Below are 20,244 nucleotides of genomic sequence, written 5' to 3'. Positions count from 1 at the left end.
TTACTTAAAGTTGAACATTCGTGAAAACTTTATGTCATTTTCAATTTACCTCTTCAGCTTGCCACTAGAGTGACAGGTAAGGTGTGTGCACTGGTCACTGAAGGGTTTTTTATTGCCAGTTCTCTGTACTTAAATATTCTGTATTTTTTTATGTAGAGTTTTAGTTTATTTATTATTTATTAGGTAATATAATGAGGGATAAAAAGAATGAATAATAGACTTAGAACTGGGAGGAAAAGGGGAAAATATGCAAGAGAGAGAATAAAGGAGAAGAGAGGGAAGTGAGGGTAAGTACGGGAAGGAGGCGAATAGTATTTTTATAATTAATTTGATTGTATTATTTATGGTATCATAACATTGTTTCATGATATTGACAGTTTTTTCGTTTTTCGAGACATGGTTTCTCTGTGTAGCTTTGGAGCCTTTCCTGGAACTGACTCTGTAGCTCAGGCTGTCTTCAAACTCACAGAACTCTGCCTGCCTCTGCCTCTCAAGTGCTGGGATTAAAGGCATGCACCACCATCGCCCAGCAACAGTTCTTTTACACACCTAGAATTATGTCCCAGAGATTGTTCATGTGTAGTTTCATTCTTCATTTCTCACTAGTTCAAGTCCAAAGCCTTTTCTGGAGTAAATGACACCAATAGCTTGCCAAACCTAATGAATTTATTGATTGTCCCTATTAACAGATAATGCACCAAGAATTTAAAAGGTCTGATATGTTGTCATAAAATTATCATGTTCCACCTTCACCTTCAATTATTTTTCAATTTTACTAATCAAATCATTTATTTAAAATACATGTATTTTCTTGCTTATTTTGGGGAATGTGTCATGCATGCAGCAAGGCATGCATGTGGAGATCAGAGGACAACCTGAAGTCTTTGATTCTCTCCTTCCAGCATGTGAGTTTCCAGGAACAAAACTCAGATTGTCAGCTTGGCAGTAAGGACTTTTCCCCATGAGCCATCTCACCAGCCACAATTTTATTAAAACATTTAATAAGTTCAAAGGAAGTTAGAACTGTTTTAAAATTCATGTAAAATATTGTAATGCATGAAGCTTTCACTCTGTACCATCAACTCATTTCAGCATGTTTTATAACCAAAATAGCTCTTTAATAAATTCACATTCTGCAGGAGAAAATATCATATCAAATTATTTTACTCAGTTGCTTAAAGACATAGAAATCTATATTTGCATCCTGTTTGCTGACACTAATAGAAAGTTTGATTGTCTGAAATGTCAGAGGAATTTTACCTCCTCAATTTGTTTGCTTGTTTGTTTTAACAGTCTCATATGCTCAAGCTTGCTTCACTCTGGTAAGGATGACTTTCAGTTTCTGACAGACCACCTTCCAATTCCCAAGCCAATAATACCACGCTTAATTCTCAACTTGGATTTTAATAGAATTTAAAATGGGAAAGTAATTGAATATCTGGATGAACTAACTAGCAGAACTGGTGGTTTTAAGCACAACATAAGATCACCAGGTCATAAATGTGTACCTTCCACTGGATTCTTTATTCATGCTTGAGCATTTTGCACCATCATTTGATAAATGAAAAGGGACAGATCCTATTCTTGCCACCAAGAGTCTACTATTTTCTTGTACTATGAATGACTATCTTCTGAAAGAATTCAAGATGGCTGTCTGAGATTTCAATATGGAGAATGCCACTGAAATATCTTTATTCATCCTGAGGGGACTCACGGACAATGTAGAACTTCAGATCATTCTCTTCTTCCTGTTTCTAGCTATTTACCTTTTCACACTAATGGGAAACTTAGGACTAATTGTAGTAGTCATTGGGAATTCCCAGCTCCACAACCCAATGTACTATTTTCTGGGTGTTTTATCATTCATTGATGCCTGCTTTTCTACCATTATCACCCCCAAAATGTTAATAGATTTTATGTCAGAGAAGAAAGTCATATCATTCCTTGGATGTGCAACCCAGATGTTTCTTGCTGTCAGTTGTGGAACCACAGAATGTTTTCTCTTGGCTGCCATGGCTTATGACCGCTATGTAGCTATCTACAATCCACTTCTATATGCAGTGAACATGTCACCCAGAGTCTACAAGTCACTTATCATTGCTTCCTACACTGGTGGAGTTATACATGCTTCTATTCATACAGGAGCTACTTCTAGCCTATCTTTTTGTGGATCCAATGAAATTAAGCATTTTTTCTGTGATATTCCTCCTTTATTGGCTATTTCTTGTTCTGACACTAGAATGAATGAGCTTCTACTCTTCATCTTTGTGAGCTCCATTGAGATAGTCACTATATTAATTATCATCATCTCTTATAGTTTCATCCTCTTTGCCATTCTGAAAATGCATTCTGCTGAAGGGAGGCAAAAAGTGTTCTCTACCTGTGGCTCTCACCTCACTGGAGTGTCCATCTATTATGGAACAATCCTCTTCATGTATATGAGACCAAGTTCCAGTTATGCCTTGGAGCATGACATGATAGTATCCACATTTTATGCCATTGTGATTCCAATGCTGAATCCCATCATCTACAGTCTCAGGAACAAAGATGTGAAACAGGCAATGAGAAGATATTTAGTTAAAAAATTTATGGCCACACAATAAATTTTTTACTTTAAACACACAATAATACAAAGATTAGTTTTCACTGCTTCCATATCACCAATACTGTTAGAAATTTCTTATTGAATTTCAATTGTGTTTTTCTATTCTCAGTTAACATTTTAAAGTAACGATCTGTACTCCAGTCCAAGTGGATCAAGCACCTCATCATAAAACCAGACACACTGGACCTGAGAGAAGAGAAAGTGAGGAACAGCCATGAACACATTGCCACTTTCTGAATAGAACAACTATAGCGCAGGCGCTAACATCAACAATTAATAAGTGGGATCTTGTGAAAATGAATAGCCTCTGTAAGGCAAAGGCACTGTGAGTTGAACAGAGCAGCAGCCTACAGAATGGGGAAAGGTTTTTACCAATACCACATTTGATTGAGGAATAATATCTAAAATGTATAGAGAACTTTAGAAGCTAAGTAACAAAAACCCAAATAATTGGATTTTAAAAATATTATTATTTGGGATACAGATCTAAACAGATAATTCTCAGTAGAAGAAACTCAAATAGTTGATTAACACTAAAAGAAATGTTCAACATCCTTAGCCATCAAGGAAATGCAAACCAAAACTACTTTGATATTCCATTTTACACCTTTCAGAATGATAAAGGCCAATTCTACAAGGCAAGGATGTGGAACAAGGGGAACACTCCTACATTGCTGGTGGGAGTGCAAACTTGTACAGTAACTATGGTGATCAATATGGCAGTTCCTCAGAAAATTGGGAATATATATATATATATATATATATATATATATATATATATATATATGTATATATACCTCAAGACCCAGTTATATCACTCTTCAGCATATACACAAATGGCACTTGGGTATATCCATCCTACCACAAGGACCTTTGTTCAACTATGTTCATTCCAGCTTTATTCATAATAGCCAGAAATTGTAAGTGATCTTGATGTCCCTCAACCAAAGAATAGATAAAAAATGTGGCATATCTATATTTATATAATGGAGTATTATTCAGCTGTTATAATACTGATATCATGAAATTTGCAGGCAAATGTATGCAATTAGAAAAATCAATCTGAGTGAGGTAACCAAGACCCAAAAGGACAAATATGGTATGTAGTCACGTATAAGTGGATATTAACTGTTAAGTAAATAATAAGCTATAATCCATTGACTCAGAGAGGTTAGGGAAAGAAAACTCTAGGGAAAATGCATGGATCTCCCTGGGAAGGGAAAATAGAATATATTTTACAAGTCAACTGGGGACTGATGGGAATGGGAGGAGGAGGGAATCAGGTTGTGGGGATAAGAGAGAGTGTGTAAAGAAAAACAGCTGGAATTGGGCGGTATTTGGCAGATGTGGTGTGGAAATCTAGTGCAACCCAGGAAACTACCTGAAATCTATGGATGTGACCCTAATAAGGTGTCCTACTAATAGAGGATAAGGAGCCTGAACCAGCCATCCTTTGTAGTCACACAAAGCTTCCAGTGGTGAGACTGAGATGCATTCAGCTGCAGTGGTGTCTAACGGGGTCCCATAGATATGCCTAAGCAATCTTGGCTGATGCTAAGACAGAGGATTGTTTTCTAGAAACTGACAGCTGAACTCCATTGACAAGGGCAATATCCACATAGCTCACTGAATGTAGAGAGGTCCAACTGGTACCTGCATGGAGTTTTCACTCCTATCTTCTAGGCTTTTTGGCAGGGGACACACTCTGCAGGGTACAGAAAGAGGAATCTGGGCACTAACCAAGCCACAAAACTCTTGACCAAAAATCATCCCTACTTGCACAATGTGCTGGGTCAATGGTGGCACAGAACTTGTGGGAGTGGCCAACCACTGCCTGCTCTAACGAGGTATACCACAATAGACGGATACCGTGACCTACTGAGCCTGGGTGGCCAAGAACTGGAGAGTATAGTCCAGAAACCTAGGGACTTAGGTAGAACCAAACATGACTGTCCAAAAAAAACTAAAAACAAGCAAACAAAAAAGAAAATGCCAATTCCTAATGCTATTTTGCTCTACTCATAGATTGTTATCTTGACACTAATCATCACAGAGGCTTCCCTCAGCAACAGGTGTGTGTGTTTGTGTGTGTGTGTGTGTGTGTGTGTGTGTGTGTGTGTGTGTGTACAGCGATCCACAGCCTTATATTATGTGGAGAGAGTCTAAAGTGGAGGTCTCCATCAGGTCCCCCTCTCCCTTCAGAGATTGGGGAAACTGGCAGAAGGAGGGAAGGAGAGAGTCTAGGCATCAGAGGAGATGGAGGAAATTATGGGAACATGACCCACTGAATCAACTAGGCAGAGCTCACATTGGCTCACAGAGACTGAAGCAGCAGGCACGGGTCCTGTAAGGGTCTGCACTAGGTCCTCTCTATGTTACGGCTGTTAGCTTGGTGGTTCTGAGGGACTCCTAACAGTGGGAACACGTGTGTCTCTGACTCATTTTCCATGCTCTTGGGACATTTTTCTTCCTATTGGGTTGCCTTGTCCAGTCTCCACAGAAGGTCTTTTGCCTTGTCTTACTGTGTCTTGGCTTTGTCACGTTTTGTTGTTTCTTGGAGGCCTGCTCTTTTCTGACAGGAAATGGACGGAAAGTGGATTTGGGGGAGAGGGGAGATTTGGAGAACTGGAAATAGTGGAGGGAGGGGAACTGTGGCTGGGATGTAGTATATTAGAGAAGAATCTATTTTCAATACAAAAATAAAAATCATAATTTTCACTCAAATTATTTCATTTTTTTTACAAGTGGGAAAAAAAAACATCCCTTAGTTTTCTCTTATTCAGTTCATGCACTCATTTACTTCCATGCACACGTATTCATGCACATACTGATATTAATTGTATTTATTTGCTCTGTATAAAGTAAGCAAATGCCATATAACAAACAAATTAAACAATAGAAATATTTTTCCCCTGCATTTCTGGAAGCTAGACATGCCAAACTGTGGTGGGTGGGTTGACTTCTTCTGAGGCTTTTCTCTGTGGTTTGCAATACCAAATCCTTCTATCTCTATATATTCTTATCTCTGTAAATGCCTATACCTTAATCTCACCTTCTGCAGATACCAAACAATTGAATAAAGCCTTACATAGACATCCTCATTATATCTCATTTTTTAAGTAATATTCTGAATAGAGTCACATATGAAGTAAAACCAGAGTGATTATATAAATATGAATATATGTATATAATTTACACACACATATGTGCACAAACAGATGCACACATTTATTCAAATTTTAAAAATGTATAATCCTATATAACCATAAATTCCAAATTTTATAAAACACATATTGCAATATATGTTAAAACATCATATTTATATCTTACCAAACTAATCAAATATCCTTGAACTAGTCAGAAAATATATAAGAACCCAATCTAGCTTGTATTTTAACTTAATGGCATTCAATTTAAGATAAAAGCTATCTTGTGCTTCATTCTATCTATGAATTTACAGAAGTCTAAGCATAAGTAGAGATTCTGGCCCTTCACATTAAGTGCTCACATCCCTGAGTTTTATTATTACTGTGTTACTTAGGGAAGATGTATTTCTTCACGATTTATTTCATCAACCATTGCACTGACATGAGAAACATTACTGAACCAGACATAGACAGGTACTTGCCTATATTCTCATCACTTAGGAGGTTGATACAAGAGAATGTTTCATCTGAGGCCAATATGTTCTACATGGTAAGACCCTGTTAATAACAATAAATAATATAAAATTGTTGAATTCTACACACAAAATACTGATATTTACAAATGCTTTATTTAAACTACATAGACAAATACATACAAGGTAGTTCTAAAAGTAAGATACAGCTAGTTGGAAGTTATAGTTCCTTCTTAGGCTGAGCCTCCTTCTGTTTTTATGAGATTCTCCAAAGTCTGGATCCCACTCATCACTCAGCCTTAGGTTCTATTTCATTTGACATTTGACACCCTGTGGTGTTACTGAACATGCCACAATCCCTTGTTTTCTAAACCATAGGAGTCATTTTTACCTATTCCGGAATATTGATTTCATTATGAATTCAGATAAAACTCACTACAATTTTTCACTTTGATTCTCAATGCAATATTTCCTTGTCCAGCAAAAAAAAATCTTAAATAAAATATTTACCCATATTAACATCATACATACATTATTTCATTCTTATTAAAGAGCCCATTTGACTTAATTAAGAATATATGAATTGAGCTTTGTTTTACTCAGTTTTTGTAGCATTTTTATTAGTTTCAGAATATACTTTGTCCATATATTTTCCATAATATGTTTTTATAAAATAAAACTAACATTAAAGTTCACCGTGAAAATGAAGGAAATTGTTCAAATGTCATATGCTGCTAAAGTAGATCACATCCCCAATCAAAATGGAGGATCAGTCATCCTTGTGATGCTAAAATGTGATTATCAGATTGGAAATGTTCGGTTCACTTAGTTAAGACTGACACCCATCCAATACAAAATAAATCAAATTAAGGGTTTTGTAAAATGTAAGCACAAGTCAGTCCATAGTACATAAAATTCTAATGGCAAAATAGCAATATATATATATATATATAGTATAATAATTATGAAAATATGCAAGTGAGACAAAAAAACTGTGCTTGTACACAGAAGAAACTGATTGTGAATATTGGCACACACGTGTGTGTGTGTGTGTATGTATATATATGTGTGTATATATATATATATATATATATATATATATATATTGCTGTTACATAACCGTTAACAACAACTAGGGATTGCCTCCATTGACTCATGTCAGATTTGCCATAGTCTACTGCTTTTATTGAATCACAATTTTACATTTAAATTTTCTCTCAGGGAAAAATTCACCACTTTATCCTTGAGACTGTCACTGATAAACTAACTTACAAAGTGCATATGTATGAATGCATAATATATTGTTATGTTCCATAGGAGTAAGAGATTATCTGATATGACCATTGTACTACCTAAACAACACACTTCAAAAATTCATACATTCTTGCAATTATTAACTGTTAATTTAAAATGTGTTTTAAATTTAGTTCATAAAAAATAAAACCAGACACATTGAACATATTTATCTTTCTCATCATGCTCCTTGGGAGAAACCAAAACCTTGATCTTTGGTCTTTGAAAACATGCCAAGTAATCTTGCTAGAAAATTGGTCCCTGAGGATGACCACGTGGTGGGTGATGCCTAATGTCCTTAGACGATGGCAGAGAGAAAAGTCCTGTATTGCTCTGCTTATGTTCACAGTAGCTCCCTGAGTTGCTTTTAAAGAATATCTGCCTGATCTGAGAAAATTTCCCTTTTGTAGAGACCCAAGAATAATTTCCAGGGTGACTTAACTCTGTATTTTTAAAAAATGATGGAAAAATATATGAAAGTATTGATCACATGGGAAAACTGCTGTAGTACAGAAATGTTTATGTCTTTAATTAAATTTCATATATTATTTATGAGAAAAATTGGCAATTAGCACCATTTTGGATGTATGATATTAAAAGGTTTATTCAGTTACTTTTGTTGGTGTTGTTTTCCATTCACAAACTGGCTCACAGTAAGTATTGTTAAAATTGGCAAGGTTTAGATCTGTTAGGATGAAATAAGGGCTTTATGGAAAGAAACAAGTAAGCACTTAGCATTTACGCCTTATCCAAATAAATATGAAGATTTGTACAGAGACAAAAAAGTCTATGAATGATGAATATAGTTTTAGAAGATACTTGATGTTGCATTTACAGAAAGAGAAAGCATCCAGTCTCCATTAATGTTTATTCATTTTCAAGTACCATATTAAAATCTATAAAACCTAAAATATATTTGTTGTTGGTTTTAACTGACATCAAAATTAAATGAAAAAAAAGATAATCTATAAAGTTGTTTTCTCTTCTCATTATATATAGTAAGTAAGTAGAATTTAATGATCAGTAATATGCCAGATATGGTATCATATTCATGCTTATCTAAGCAAAATTCTACAGAAAACAGAAAAGAGGCAGCATTCATTTGAACTGAGGTCTGACAAGTTATTTGAACTTTCTAGATTCTTCATTTAAAATGAATCTATGACAGTTCTACCTACAAACAAATATTCTACATTAATTAAGGTTCTATTAAAGGAAATCATTTAGAATACTACTGTGGTAGTTAAAAAACATAGGATGCCACTTTTTATCATATTTTACTCAAATATGACTTGTTATATCTATATCTGTCAATTTTCTTTATCCTTGTACTGTAAAAGAAATATCAATATTGAGTTAACCCCAACTATGCCAAAACAAATACCAGCATGTACAATTCAATAAAACTCTTAGTAAAGTTGTTCAGCTTGAGATCACCTTTGCCACCAACTATACCAAAACAAATACCAGCATGTACAATTCAATAAAACTCTTAGTAAAGTTGTTCAGCTTGAGATCACCTTTGATTTCTCCTTTGTTTTAGGGTAATTCACTATGAACACTCAGAATTACACAAATGAGCCTGACTTCATCCTCATGGGGCTGACAGATTCCAAGGAGATCCAGTTGGTCCTCTCTGTGCTGTTTCTCCTGATATACCTGGTCACTGTGCTGGGGAACATAGGCATGATGCTGATCATTCGTCTAGATGCCCAGCTTCACACTCCGATGTATTTCTTCCTCACCCACCTGTCATTCCTTGATCTCAGTTATTCAACTGTCATCACACCTAAAACCTTAGAGAACCTGATGACTTCCACCAAGATTATTTCCTTTACTGGCTGCCTTACTCAGATGTATGTTTTTGTCCTCTTAGCTGCTGCTGAATGTTTCCTTCTTGCTTCAATGGCCTATGATAGATATGTAGCTATCTGCAACCCTTTACACTACCCAGTTATTATGTCCACAAGAGTCTGCAGTGCCCTTATCACTGGTTCCTATATGATTGGAACTATGGACTCCACTGTTAATATGCTTTGTATGAGTACCTTACATTTCTGCAGATCCAAGGTAATTCATCACTTTTTTTTGCGACACCTCGCCAATTTTAGCACTGTCTTGCAATGACACACATGACATTGAAATCATTATATTCATCTTTGCTGGTTTCACATTAATGGTCTCTCTTATTACAATATCTGCATCCTATATGTCCATTCTGTCTACTATTTTGAAGATCAATTCTACTTCAGGAAAGCACAAAGCCTTCTCTACTTGTGCCTCTCATCTCCTGGGAGTCACTGTCTTCTATGGAGCTTTAATCTTTACTTATTTGAAACCAAGTAAGTCCTACGCTTTGGGAAAGGATCAAGTGGCTTCTGTGTTCTACACCATTGTGATCCCCATGCTGAACCCCCTCATTTATAGTCTCAGAAACAAAGAAGTGAAAAATGCTGTCAGCAGAGTTATCAAGAAGCGGGAGGGCTCAAGGCAGTTAAGTTCACATTGGCGCTAAGTGATTAAACGATTGTTTCCTTTTTTCATATTAAGTTCTCCCTTGCTTTGCCTCTCTAAGTGCATCTAACTCTGACAGCCTGACTTTCATGTATGTGTAGCTTCCCTTACACAAACACTGTATTTACCATTCACAGGAATGTGGTTTCCAAACTTTGTCATATTTGGAAGTCAGGAAACACATTGATCATGGTTAAAATAATTATGTTTTTGAAGGCATGTAGTGTAGAAATTAATAAAATAAATGTGTAGTTCTAAGGCTATCTTAAACAGAAACTCAACATACTAAATTTTAGTTATGCCATGAAAAAGATAATTTTGACACAATATCAATAGCTTATGAATCATTCTTTTATAGTATATGAATTAACTAGCTAGCTATGAAATGATTAATGATTCTCTGAATGTTTAAGCCTCATTTTACTCAGCTTCAGAGTAGACAGAGTAACTTTAGGTGTTTGTGATAGAATAATAGATGAAATATGTTCAATCTATTATTATTCAATCATAACTATAAGCATAGTAAACACAAATACTATTAATTTTCATTAATACTTAGTTTCCAATATTTTATACTCATGATGCCATTTCTTGAAGAATATCTACTTTTGTTTTCAAATAATTTCCCAGTTAGCTCAGGAAAACACAATTAGATGAGAAGGAACACAATCAGTGATTATCAGACACTGATTTTGTAACATACATTATATTGGTAAGTTGTCAGGTGTTGTTTGTGGTCATTGAAGTTGGGTTTGAAAGTGGTGTGACCCTGTCTCATTTTAGAGCCAAGCATGTTTGTCTTAAAGTATCTACCAATATCTCCAATGATAATATTGCTGTCAGAACACTACAATATCGATGGAAGGGAATAACAAATAGTTTCATTGTGTTCTTGGGCACCACTAGAAGGTGAACCATGTCTAACAGACATTACTCCTATTTATACTATGAAATAAAGTGCTTATAGTTGGAAAAAAGAAGCTAAAAATTCATCCATGGAGAGAGCTCAATTGGGAACACCAGATGACTGTCTCAGTTTCCCTGGTTTCTGATTGATAGTGTGTGTGTCCAATTTGATAATGTTATCTTCATCTGTTCATATTTGCAGTTTTAATTGGAAGTCTCACTCAAGGGGATGCTTTACTATCTCTATTGGGACCTCCATCTGGATTCCTTACAGATAATATCCTGGATGCTTTTGGCTGGCTCTTTTGAGGACTAGATCTGATGATGTGTTCTATCTATCTGTCTGTTTATCTATCTATCTATCTATCTATCTATCTATCTATCTATCTATCTATCTACCTATCTCTCTGTCTCTCTGTCTCTGTCTTTGTCTCTGTCTCTCTCTCTCTTTCTCTCTCTCTCTCTCCATCTAACTATCTATCCTCTATCTACCTACCTAACGATCTATCTGCCATCTACATATCATCATCATCTATACTTGATCTGTCTAGCTAACCTACTATTTGTTGTTTTACTGAGTCTTGCTATATACTAAATAAATTCACTCATTCCAAACAAAATATGTCTATCAAAAAGCATTCTCTGGAATTTACAGCACAAATCTAGAGTAAACTGTTAAAGAGAATTAAGTTGACAAAACTCTATATGATAGTTTTGTTGAAAATTTGAAAAATATTTAGTTTTTAAGGAATAGAAACATTTTAACAATTAGAAACATCCATGTGCAAGCTTTTCAATGATGGTACATGTTCTGTAATTGCAGTTTGAATTATCTTCCTTCTATTTAAACACATGGTCTACTTCCCAATTGTTTAATTTCTGTTTTCAAATTAATTGTCTTTATTTTTTTAAAGTCATATATATATTATTCAACCCCCATTACCCACTTTTATTCTGTCCATCTCTCTTTTTCCAAGCTAGTGTGCTGTTATAGATTTTTTTCTTTGACCTACTTTGCCTAGTTAGCTTATGTGAACATAAGTGACAGATAATTTTCTGGAGCATGGGCAAGTCAGCTGTGTCTATATCAGTGAAAAGAAGATGGTAATCTCTCCTGGCAATCATTAAAAGATCACAATGAGGTAAAGTGGGACTTCAGAGACACCACACACATACATGGCAGAAAGCTGAAAGGTCTAAGGAAGCTCTTACAGATATCTCTATCTGCTTTGTCTTCATGAACACAAGGGCCAGGTCCTGACTGGGTTGCAGTGCTCCACAGCATTTCTCCCAATCCTCTTACTGTTGCATTCCTCCTACCACCTCTTTTTAAAGGTTCCCTGGTTTGGAAATGAATGAAAGATTTTCCTTTACTGATGATTCCTCAACACTCACTTTTTCTCAGTGTTTTTACCATATATGTCCTGAATTCACAGTTTTCTACTACGTAAACAAAGTTTCCTGTCTAAACGTTAGAGTAGTGCTATTCTATGGATGTAAGCATGCACGTTTAGAAGATAGTTTGATAACATGTCCATTCAGCAAAGTAATGTCAATATGTTCTCCTATAGGACCTGGGATCTCCCAGATCATAGACTTTTGATCAGATTGCAGTACCAGGTGTAGCTTCTAAAAGAAGATCTCAAATGTAGAAGTGTGGTTTGTTACTCCTGAAATATCCATGGCAATATTCTAAGAGTGGGCATTACCTTCCCTGACAGTTGGGTATTGTAGCATGGAGGGTCCACAGCTGGGTAACTACCATTGATGACTTTTCTATCCCAAGCAGCCTGAACAGTCCCTTCAATCTCTGTGTATACTAAACAGCAACAAGAAATAAGCCCCTATTACAGTTTCAGCTTTATTTCTCTTTGTCCTGTAACTAAAATGCATATAATCTTCAGCAATAGTATTTTAACACCTGATTCAGGCCAGCAATCCAAAGCAATGGTAACAACCTATACTATCCTCTGTGGTCTCTTTAGCTAAATTGTGTTGCTTTATTCCTGTACCTATTAGTATTGAAATTATTTCATTCCAACATTAAATATTTGTTTGCTGAAATATATAAACCTTATACTACAAACTGTATTTAGTTATTTTTCTTAAAACTCACAAGTCCTTACAAACAAATGTAAACTGTATCTTTAATAGATAATTAATAATTGTTTACAAATTAAAATTGTCATCTGATTTTTCCAAAACTTTAATATATGTATTGTATTTCTCTGTTTTTTTTTAACTTGTTGGAAGCATCCTATATCACAGAAAAGTATTAAGTTTAATTTTTGTTCTTGTACTGGTATTGTCTAGAATCTGCAACTATTATTATTCTAATTTGCTTGTGTTTGTAATTAGAAATATGAAAATGATAAGTGTTTATAATTCCTGCTTTGGCTCATTACTGATATTGAATACACATTAAAGAAGATCGTGTTTGTTTATTTGTTTCATTTTTTCTAATCATTTTTAACATCTTTTTATCTTGCTTTTATTTATGTTTGTTTCTAAAGTATATTTTAATTTTGTTTTTGAGTTATCAATGAAAAACAATAAAATCTGATAAGGTGACATCTAAATGTAGATAGTTTTACAATTATATTTAAATATTTAAATGTTACACAACTATATTTTCTCCAAAATATATACCAAAATGCCTTTTTATACTTTATATATATAGTTTTTATATTTACAATAAAATTGGCAACTGAGAAATAACAAAAAAGCCTTAACTAATGGAAATTACATTTTTATTTGACAAGCTCAGTTTTTTATTTTTTGATTTGTTTGGCTTTATATTTTTCTTTTTCTTTGTTTTTATTTATTCTCTGGGAATTTCATACAGTACATTTTTATCATCCTTATTTTTCCCCAACTCCTCCCAGAGCCTCTCTTTTTCTACTCACCAGACTTAAAGTTCTTGCTCTCTCTTCAAACAAAGCAAATGAAAACAGAAAACTAAGAAGCTGTTCACAAATTATACCTGCTGAGAGATGAAAAGTGAGTTTTTGTAAGTGGAATGAGACTAAGTGAATCCATCACACTATATGCAGATGGGGCCCATGCTCAAGAAAGCATTTAATTTTTGTTTTGATACAGGGTCCCTTTAGGTAATGGTGGTTTTCAATTTATTGTGTTGCAAAGATGACCTCAGAATCCTGGTATTCGGTCCTCCATCTCCCAAATGCTGGTTTTTCAGGCTTCTGTAATCATATATAGCTAGTCAAACTAAACATTAAGAATCTTATTGATTCCAGGAAAGGCGCAAAGCTACACAGAGAAACCCTGTCTTGAAAAACCAAAAAAAAAAAAAAAAAAAAAAAAAATCTTATTGAAATTTTATCATATCCAACAATATTTTAACCATTCTATGAGCTTATGTTGATTTTACCTGTAGAATAAATTTGGATTCTGTTTTAATAGCTTCTTAACAAAAGACATAAGTCTTTTGTTCATATGTAGAGATGTAGAGTAACCTCCTAATCTTTACAACTGACAATCAGTGAAATATGATGTCCTCACTCCTAAACTCATCCATTACATGGGTCATGCTAAGCGGTTTTGACAGCATGGAGTCCTGTGTTTTCCCTTTAAAGGTTGGTCCAAATATTTACTGGACATTTTCCATTTTATTTCTTTATTGAATATTGCTTCATGCAGATAAGTGAAAATGTTTTTTCTTACTTAATGAAATCACCCTTGATTTGTGTATTTGAAGTGATATCTGCTGACATCTGTCTCTTGCGATTCATTTATATTTCATAGAAGTTATTAGCTATATTATTTGTATATCTTATGCTTAGTGTTTTGTTTTACTTTAACATAATTAAGTAAATGACCATAAGAGTTATTCTTGCAGCTCAGTGCAGCATCTCATTAATTGTACTTTGTGGGCCTGCTATACTGATGAGTCTGCTTCATTCATAGAATAAATAACTTGCTCACCATTAAACTGCTAGTTACAAAATACTTCATATTTTAATTCTAGCATATTGACGTTAGTCCTAATCACAGTTATATCATATAGATTTTATGCACATAATCATTCAACTGTCTATATATTGGTTCCCTGTTTCCACAAAAATATAGTTTAAAAACAGAAGACATTGAGAATTGTATGTCAATTTCAAATGTTCTCTAGAGCTGCTGGCCAGAGCTAGTATGATTTTCACAGTAATATATTAGATGTCTCAAATATAAATACTCAAGTATTTTCTTATATACAGAAAAGTGAACTTGGTAAAGGGATGGAAATCATAAGACAGCATTATTCAGGAGATGGGATTTATGCTAGGGAATAAGCTTCAGAGTACAGTAAAGAGGCCTAGAAAGAGATTGGCTCAAAAAAGACAAAAATGTCCTTGGATGTAGCCCACAGGTTTGTTTTATCCTTATTTGTCCTGAATTGACTAAAGTGTGAGTCACAAATATTTGCCAGCGGTGCTATTTTTCTGCTACTCTAGCTGCTATCTTCTGCACGGTTAAAGAATGTCCATCCAACATCTGTGGTGGTATGTTAATAAATAAAGTTGCCTGGGGTAGAGCTATTAGAGCCATAGCAAGTGCGTGGCAGTGGTGGTGCACGCCTTTAAGGACCTGCAGGGAGGTACATACAGGAAGTGACGAGGCAGTCACATGATTGGGTTTACAACCAATCAGAAGCCAGAACAGAGAGACTATAGAGACAGACACACAGGAAGGAGGGCCTCTCTTTCAGAGAGCTCTCTTGGCTGAGGAGGATCCCTGAATCAGGAAGGGTGAGGCTCTTGGCTCTGACCTCTTGGCTTTCTTCTCTAAATCGGCTCTGTGTTTTCTGTCTGATAAAACCGTTGGCTACATCTACACTGAATGACATCTACAAACATCCTCTCAAATTTCAGTCTTGTGGAAAACTGAATTTTTTATGCTTAAAAATGCCTCTCTTTTTTTTGCAGTAGTTTTCATTAAATATGTAAGGCTCTAAATAGATATGAGATTATTTACATAACTTATTTCTTGTGTTGCATGTTTAAAGAATGTACCCTTTATGTAACTATCAAAAGTATTAGAAACATGTATATTTTTTTTCTAATATCTGCCTGTTTGAAAGGATCAGAAGTGGCATTCCTTATTTCATTCAAAACATCAGCAGTGCTTATTTTCTGTTAATAGTAATGACCTCAGACTGAGAGATGCAACTTAGATCTGGAGCAATAGTTCAGCAGATAAAAGTACTTGCTGATGTTGCAACAAACCTGGTCTTGGTTCTCAGTACAAACCTGGCTGCTCACAACAGTTTATAACTCTAGTTTCAGAGGATCTAATGCCTTCTTCTGTCCTTCTTGGTTACAGTACACTTATGGTACATATAAACTTATACAAGCACTCACACATAAAATAAAATAAAATAATAAAATAAAATAGACCTCCTCCCCTAGGCTTCATACTGGGCTCCACAGCCTCTGTAGCCTTGCAGGAGGCCAGGCTGGTCCTAGAGATTCTAGGTAAGAAACTACCCACTGATCACTAAACCTCTTTAAGCCTATTCAACAATGCCAGACTGCACCCCTTCTCTTGGGCTTTATACAAGGGCCACAAAACTAGCAGCTTTAGTGAAGGGGAGAATCATCCTAGGGACTACAGATAAGATACCACACACTGCCTGCTAACATTCTTAAAAACTACACAATAACCTCAGGCTGCACCCTCTCCCCTGGTCTTCACACTAGGGCCCAAATCCTTCAAAGTTTTACCAGAGGACAGACTCCTCCTAGGGACCCCAATTAAGAAACCACCCACCATCCACATAACCCTTCTAAGCCTGTCAAGCAACTCCAGACTGAATCCCCTCCCCTGGGCTCCATATCCTGGCCTACAAATTCTAAAGACTTTGGCTTTACCAGAGCTCAGGCCGGATCTAGGAAACCCAGGCCAGAAGACCAGTGAAGGAAGAGAAACTTAGGAACAAAACACCCATCCAACAGATAAACACCTAGACCTATAATCATCCCAAATCCAGATGCCTAAGTGTCAGTGTAAGAACACAGTCTATACCAGAGCCCAGCTATCCTATGACAATAAGACCTAAACAATCCAACACAGATGAAGCATAAGAAATTGACCTTAAGAATGATTTTATGAAGATGATAGAGGTGCTTAAATAGGAAATGAAAGAAATTCCTTAAAGAAATGGAAAAAAAGACATACAAAAAATTAGCTGTAATCTATAGATCCCTAAAAGAATCCCAAGAATGCTAAGAAGAAACAAACAGATGAAGGGAACTGTTCAAGACCTATAAATAGAAATAGAAGCAATAAAACACACACACACACACACACACACACACACACACACACACAGAGGCAATTCTTAAAATGGGAAATCTGGGTAACTGAACAGGAACTACAGATGGAAGCATCACCAACAGAGTACGTGAAAGATTCTCAGGCACTGAAGACACAATAGCAGAAATAGATTCATTGGCCAAAGAACATGTTATACATAAGAAATTCCTAAAGCAAATCACTAGTGGAATCTGGGACATTAAGAAAAGACCAAACAAACCTAAGAGTAAAAGGAATATAAAAAGGAGAAGAATCCTAGATGAAAAACTCAGAAAATACATTTAACAAAATCATAGAAGAAAATTTTCACAACCTAAAGAAGGGCCTGGCTATTCAGAAAGCTAACTGAATACTAAATAGACTGGATCAGAAAAGCAAAACACCTCTCTACATAATAATCAAAGCACTAAACACAGAGAACAATGGAAAAATATTAAAAGTAACAAGGAGAAAAGACCAAGTAACATATAAAGGCAGACTTATTAGAATCAAACCTGATGTCTCAACAGAGACCTTAAAATCCAGAAGAGACAACAGATGTCAGCCCAGACTGCTATATCCAATAAAACTGTCAAGTACCATAGATGGATAAAACAAGACATTTCACGACTAAGCCAAATTTAAACAGTATCTGTTTTTAAACCCATCCTTAAAGAAGTTACCAGAAGGAAAACTCTAACCCCAGGAAGTTAACTACATCCACAAAAACACAGGCCATAGATAATCTCGCAGCAGCAAAAATACAAAGAAAGGAAATACAAACATACACATACACACACACACACACACACACACACACACACACACAGAGAGAGAGAGAGAGAGAGAGAAAGAGAGAGAGAAGGGGGGGAGAGGGAGAGAGAGAAAGAGGGAAAGAGAGAGTTCCAACAATAATAACAATAAAAGGAATTACCAATCATTGGTCATTAATATCCCTCAAAATTAATGGACTCAGTTCAGTTTATCAATAAAAATACAAAGGCTAACAGAATAGATACCAAAACAGGATTCATCATTCTTCTGCATACAAGAAATATATCTTAACATCAAGGATAGACATTACCTCAGAGTAAAGGGTTAGACAAAGATTTCAATCAAATGGACATGAGAAGCAAGCTAGTGTAGCTATCCTAATATCTACCAAAATGGACTTGAAACCAAAATTAATCAAGAGAAATGGAGAAGGACATTTCATACTCATCAAAGGAAAAATACACCAAGATGATGTCTTAATTCTGAACATCTATGACCAAAACCTAAGGGCACTCTCATTTGTAGAAGAAACGTTACTAAAGCTTAAATCACACATCAAACCTCACACAATAATAGTGGGGGACTTTGGCAACCCTCTCTCATCAATGGATAGGTCTTCCAGGCAGAAACTAAATAGTCAATAACAGAACTAATAGATATTATGACTCAGATGAACCTAACAAATATCTACAGAACATTTCACCCAAACACAAAAAGAATACTCCTTCTTGTTAGCATCTCATGGAATCTTCTCCAAAATTGACCATATACTTGGCCACCAAACAAGTCTCCACAGATACAAGAAAATTGAAATAACCTCCTGTATCCTATCAGTCTGCCATGGATTAAAGTTGGATTTCAACAACAACAGAAGCAACAGATAGCCTACAAACTCATGGAAACTGAACAACTCTATACTGGGTTACCACTGGCACAATGAAGAAATAAAGAAATAAATGAAAGACTTCTTAGAATTCAATGAAAGTGAATAATAACATACCCTAACTTATGGGACGCAATGATCAATGCAAAGAGGAAAGTTCATGGCACTAAGTGACTTCATGAAGAATTTGGAGAGATCTCATACTAGCAACTAAATTTCCACCTGAAAGCTCTAGAACCAAAAGAAGCAAACACACCCAAGAAAAGTAGAGGTAGGAAATAATCAAAATGAGGGCTGAAATCAATAAAATAAAAACAAAGAGGTTGTTCTTTGAGAAGATCAACAAAATGGATAAACCCATATCCAAACTAACTCAAAGGAAGAGATAGAATATCAAAATCAGAAATGAAAAGGAGGACATAACAACAGACTCCAAGTAATTCAAAAGTCATTAGATCATACAACAAAAACTGTGCTCCACAAAATTGAAAAATCAAACAGAAATGGATAAATTTCTTGATAGATACTACTTTCCAAAGAAATCAAAATCAGATAAAATATATATATATATATATATATATATATATATATATATATATATATATATACTGATGAACCTTAATGAAATAGAAGCAGTAATTAAAAGTCTCACAACAACAACAAACGAAAAGCTTGGGACACATGGTTTCAGTACAGAATTCTACTATACGTTCACAGAAAATCTAATAATATTCCTCAAATTATTTCACAAAACAGAAACAGAAAGAACATTACCAAATTCATGTTATGAGGCCACAGTCACCTAGATACACAAACCATACAAAGAAAATTACAGGCCAATTTTACTCATGAACACTAATGCAAAAATACTCAATAAAATACTGGCAAACCTAATCCAAGAACACATTAAAAAGATTATCCACCAAGATCAAGTAGGGTTCATCCCAGAGATGCAGGGATGGTTCAACATACGAATATATAAACAAACTGAAAGGCTAACAAAACCAAACCACATGATCATCTCATTAGATGTTGAAAAATCCTTTGAAAAAAATACAACACCCCTTCATGATAAAAGTCTTGGAGAGATTATAGATACCAGAGACATACCTAAGCATAACAGAGGCAGTTTACAGCAAGCCAATTACCAACATCAAATTAAATGGAGAGAAACTCAAAACAATTCCACTAAAATCAGGAACAAGACAAGGTTGTCCAATCTCTCCATATATATTAAATATATTACTTTAAGTTCTAGCTAGAGAAATTAGACAACTAAAGGAAATCAAGGGGATACAAATTAGAAAGGAAGAAGTCCAAGCATTAGTCTCACATGGTATGATAGTA

General features: G+C 35.1%; 2 protein-coding genes across 2 annotated transcripts; both read left to right on the top strand.

Annotated features, from left to right (window-relative positions):
* The first annotated feature begins 1,667 nt into the window (after positions 1-1,667).
* On the top strand, positions 1,668-2,603 carry LOC131908251 (olfactory receptor 141-like). Its single transcript, XM_059259302.1, has one exon. It carries the CDS (start codon positions 1,668-1,670, stop codon positions 2,601-2,603), a length of 936 nt encoding a protein of 311 aa, XP_059115285.1.
* Positions 2,604-9,071: 6,468 nt separating this feature from the next.
* On the top strand, positions 9,072-10,040 carry LOC131908250 (olfactory receptor 8H1-like). Its single transcript, XM_059259301.1, is given in 3 exon segments — positions 9,072-9,599; positions 9,601-10,008; positions 10,011-10,040. Coding segments are annotated over 3 exon segments (966 nt in total).
* The last annotated feature ends 10,204 nt before the right edge of the window (positions 10,041-20,244 follow it).

This window comes from Peromyscus eremicus, chromosome 4 (genome assembly GCF_949786415.1).
Source record: "Peromyscus eremicus chromosome 4, PerEre_H2_v1, whole genome shotgun sequence".
Classification (NCBI taxonomy): domain Eukaryota; kingdom Metazoa; phylum Chordata; class Mammalia; order Rodentia; family Cricetidae; genus Peromyscus; species Peromyscus eremicus.
Note: the sequence above shows the minus strand (reverse complement) of the source record. Positions and strands in the feature narration are given on the sequence as shown.

Coding starts and splice junctions, on each gene's coding strand:
- LOC131908251 (XM_059259302.1), top strand. CDS start 1,668: ATGGAGAATGCCACTGAAATATCTTTATTCATCCTGAGGGGACTCACG.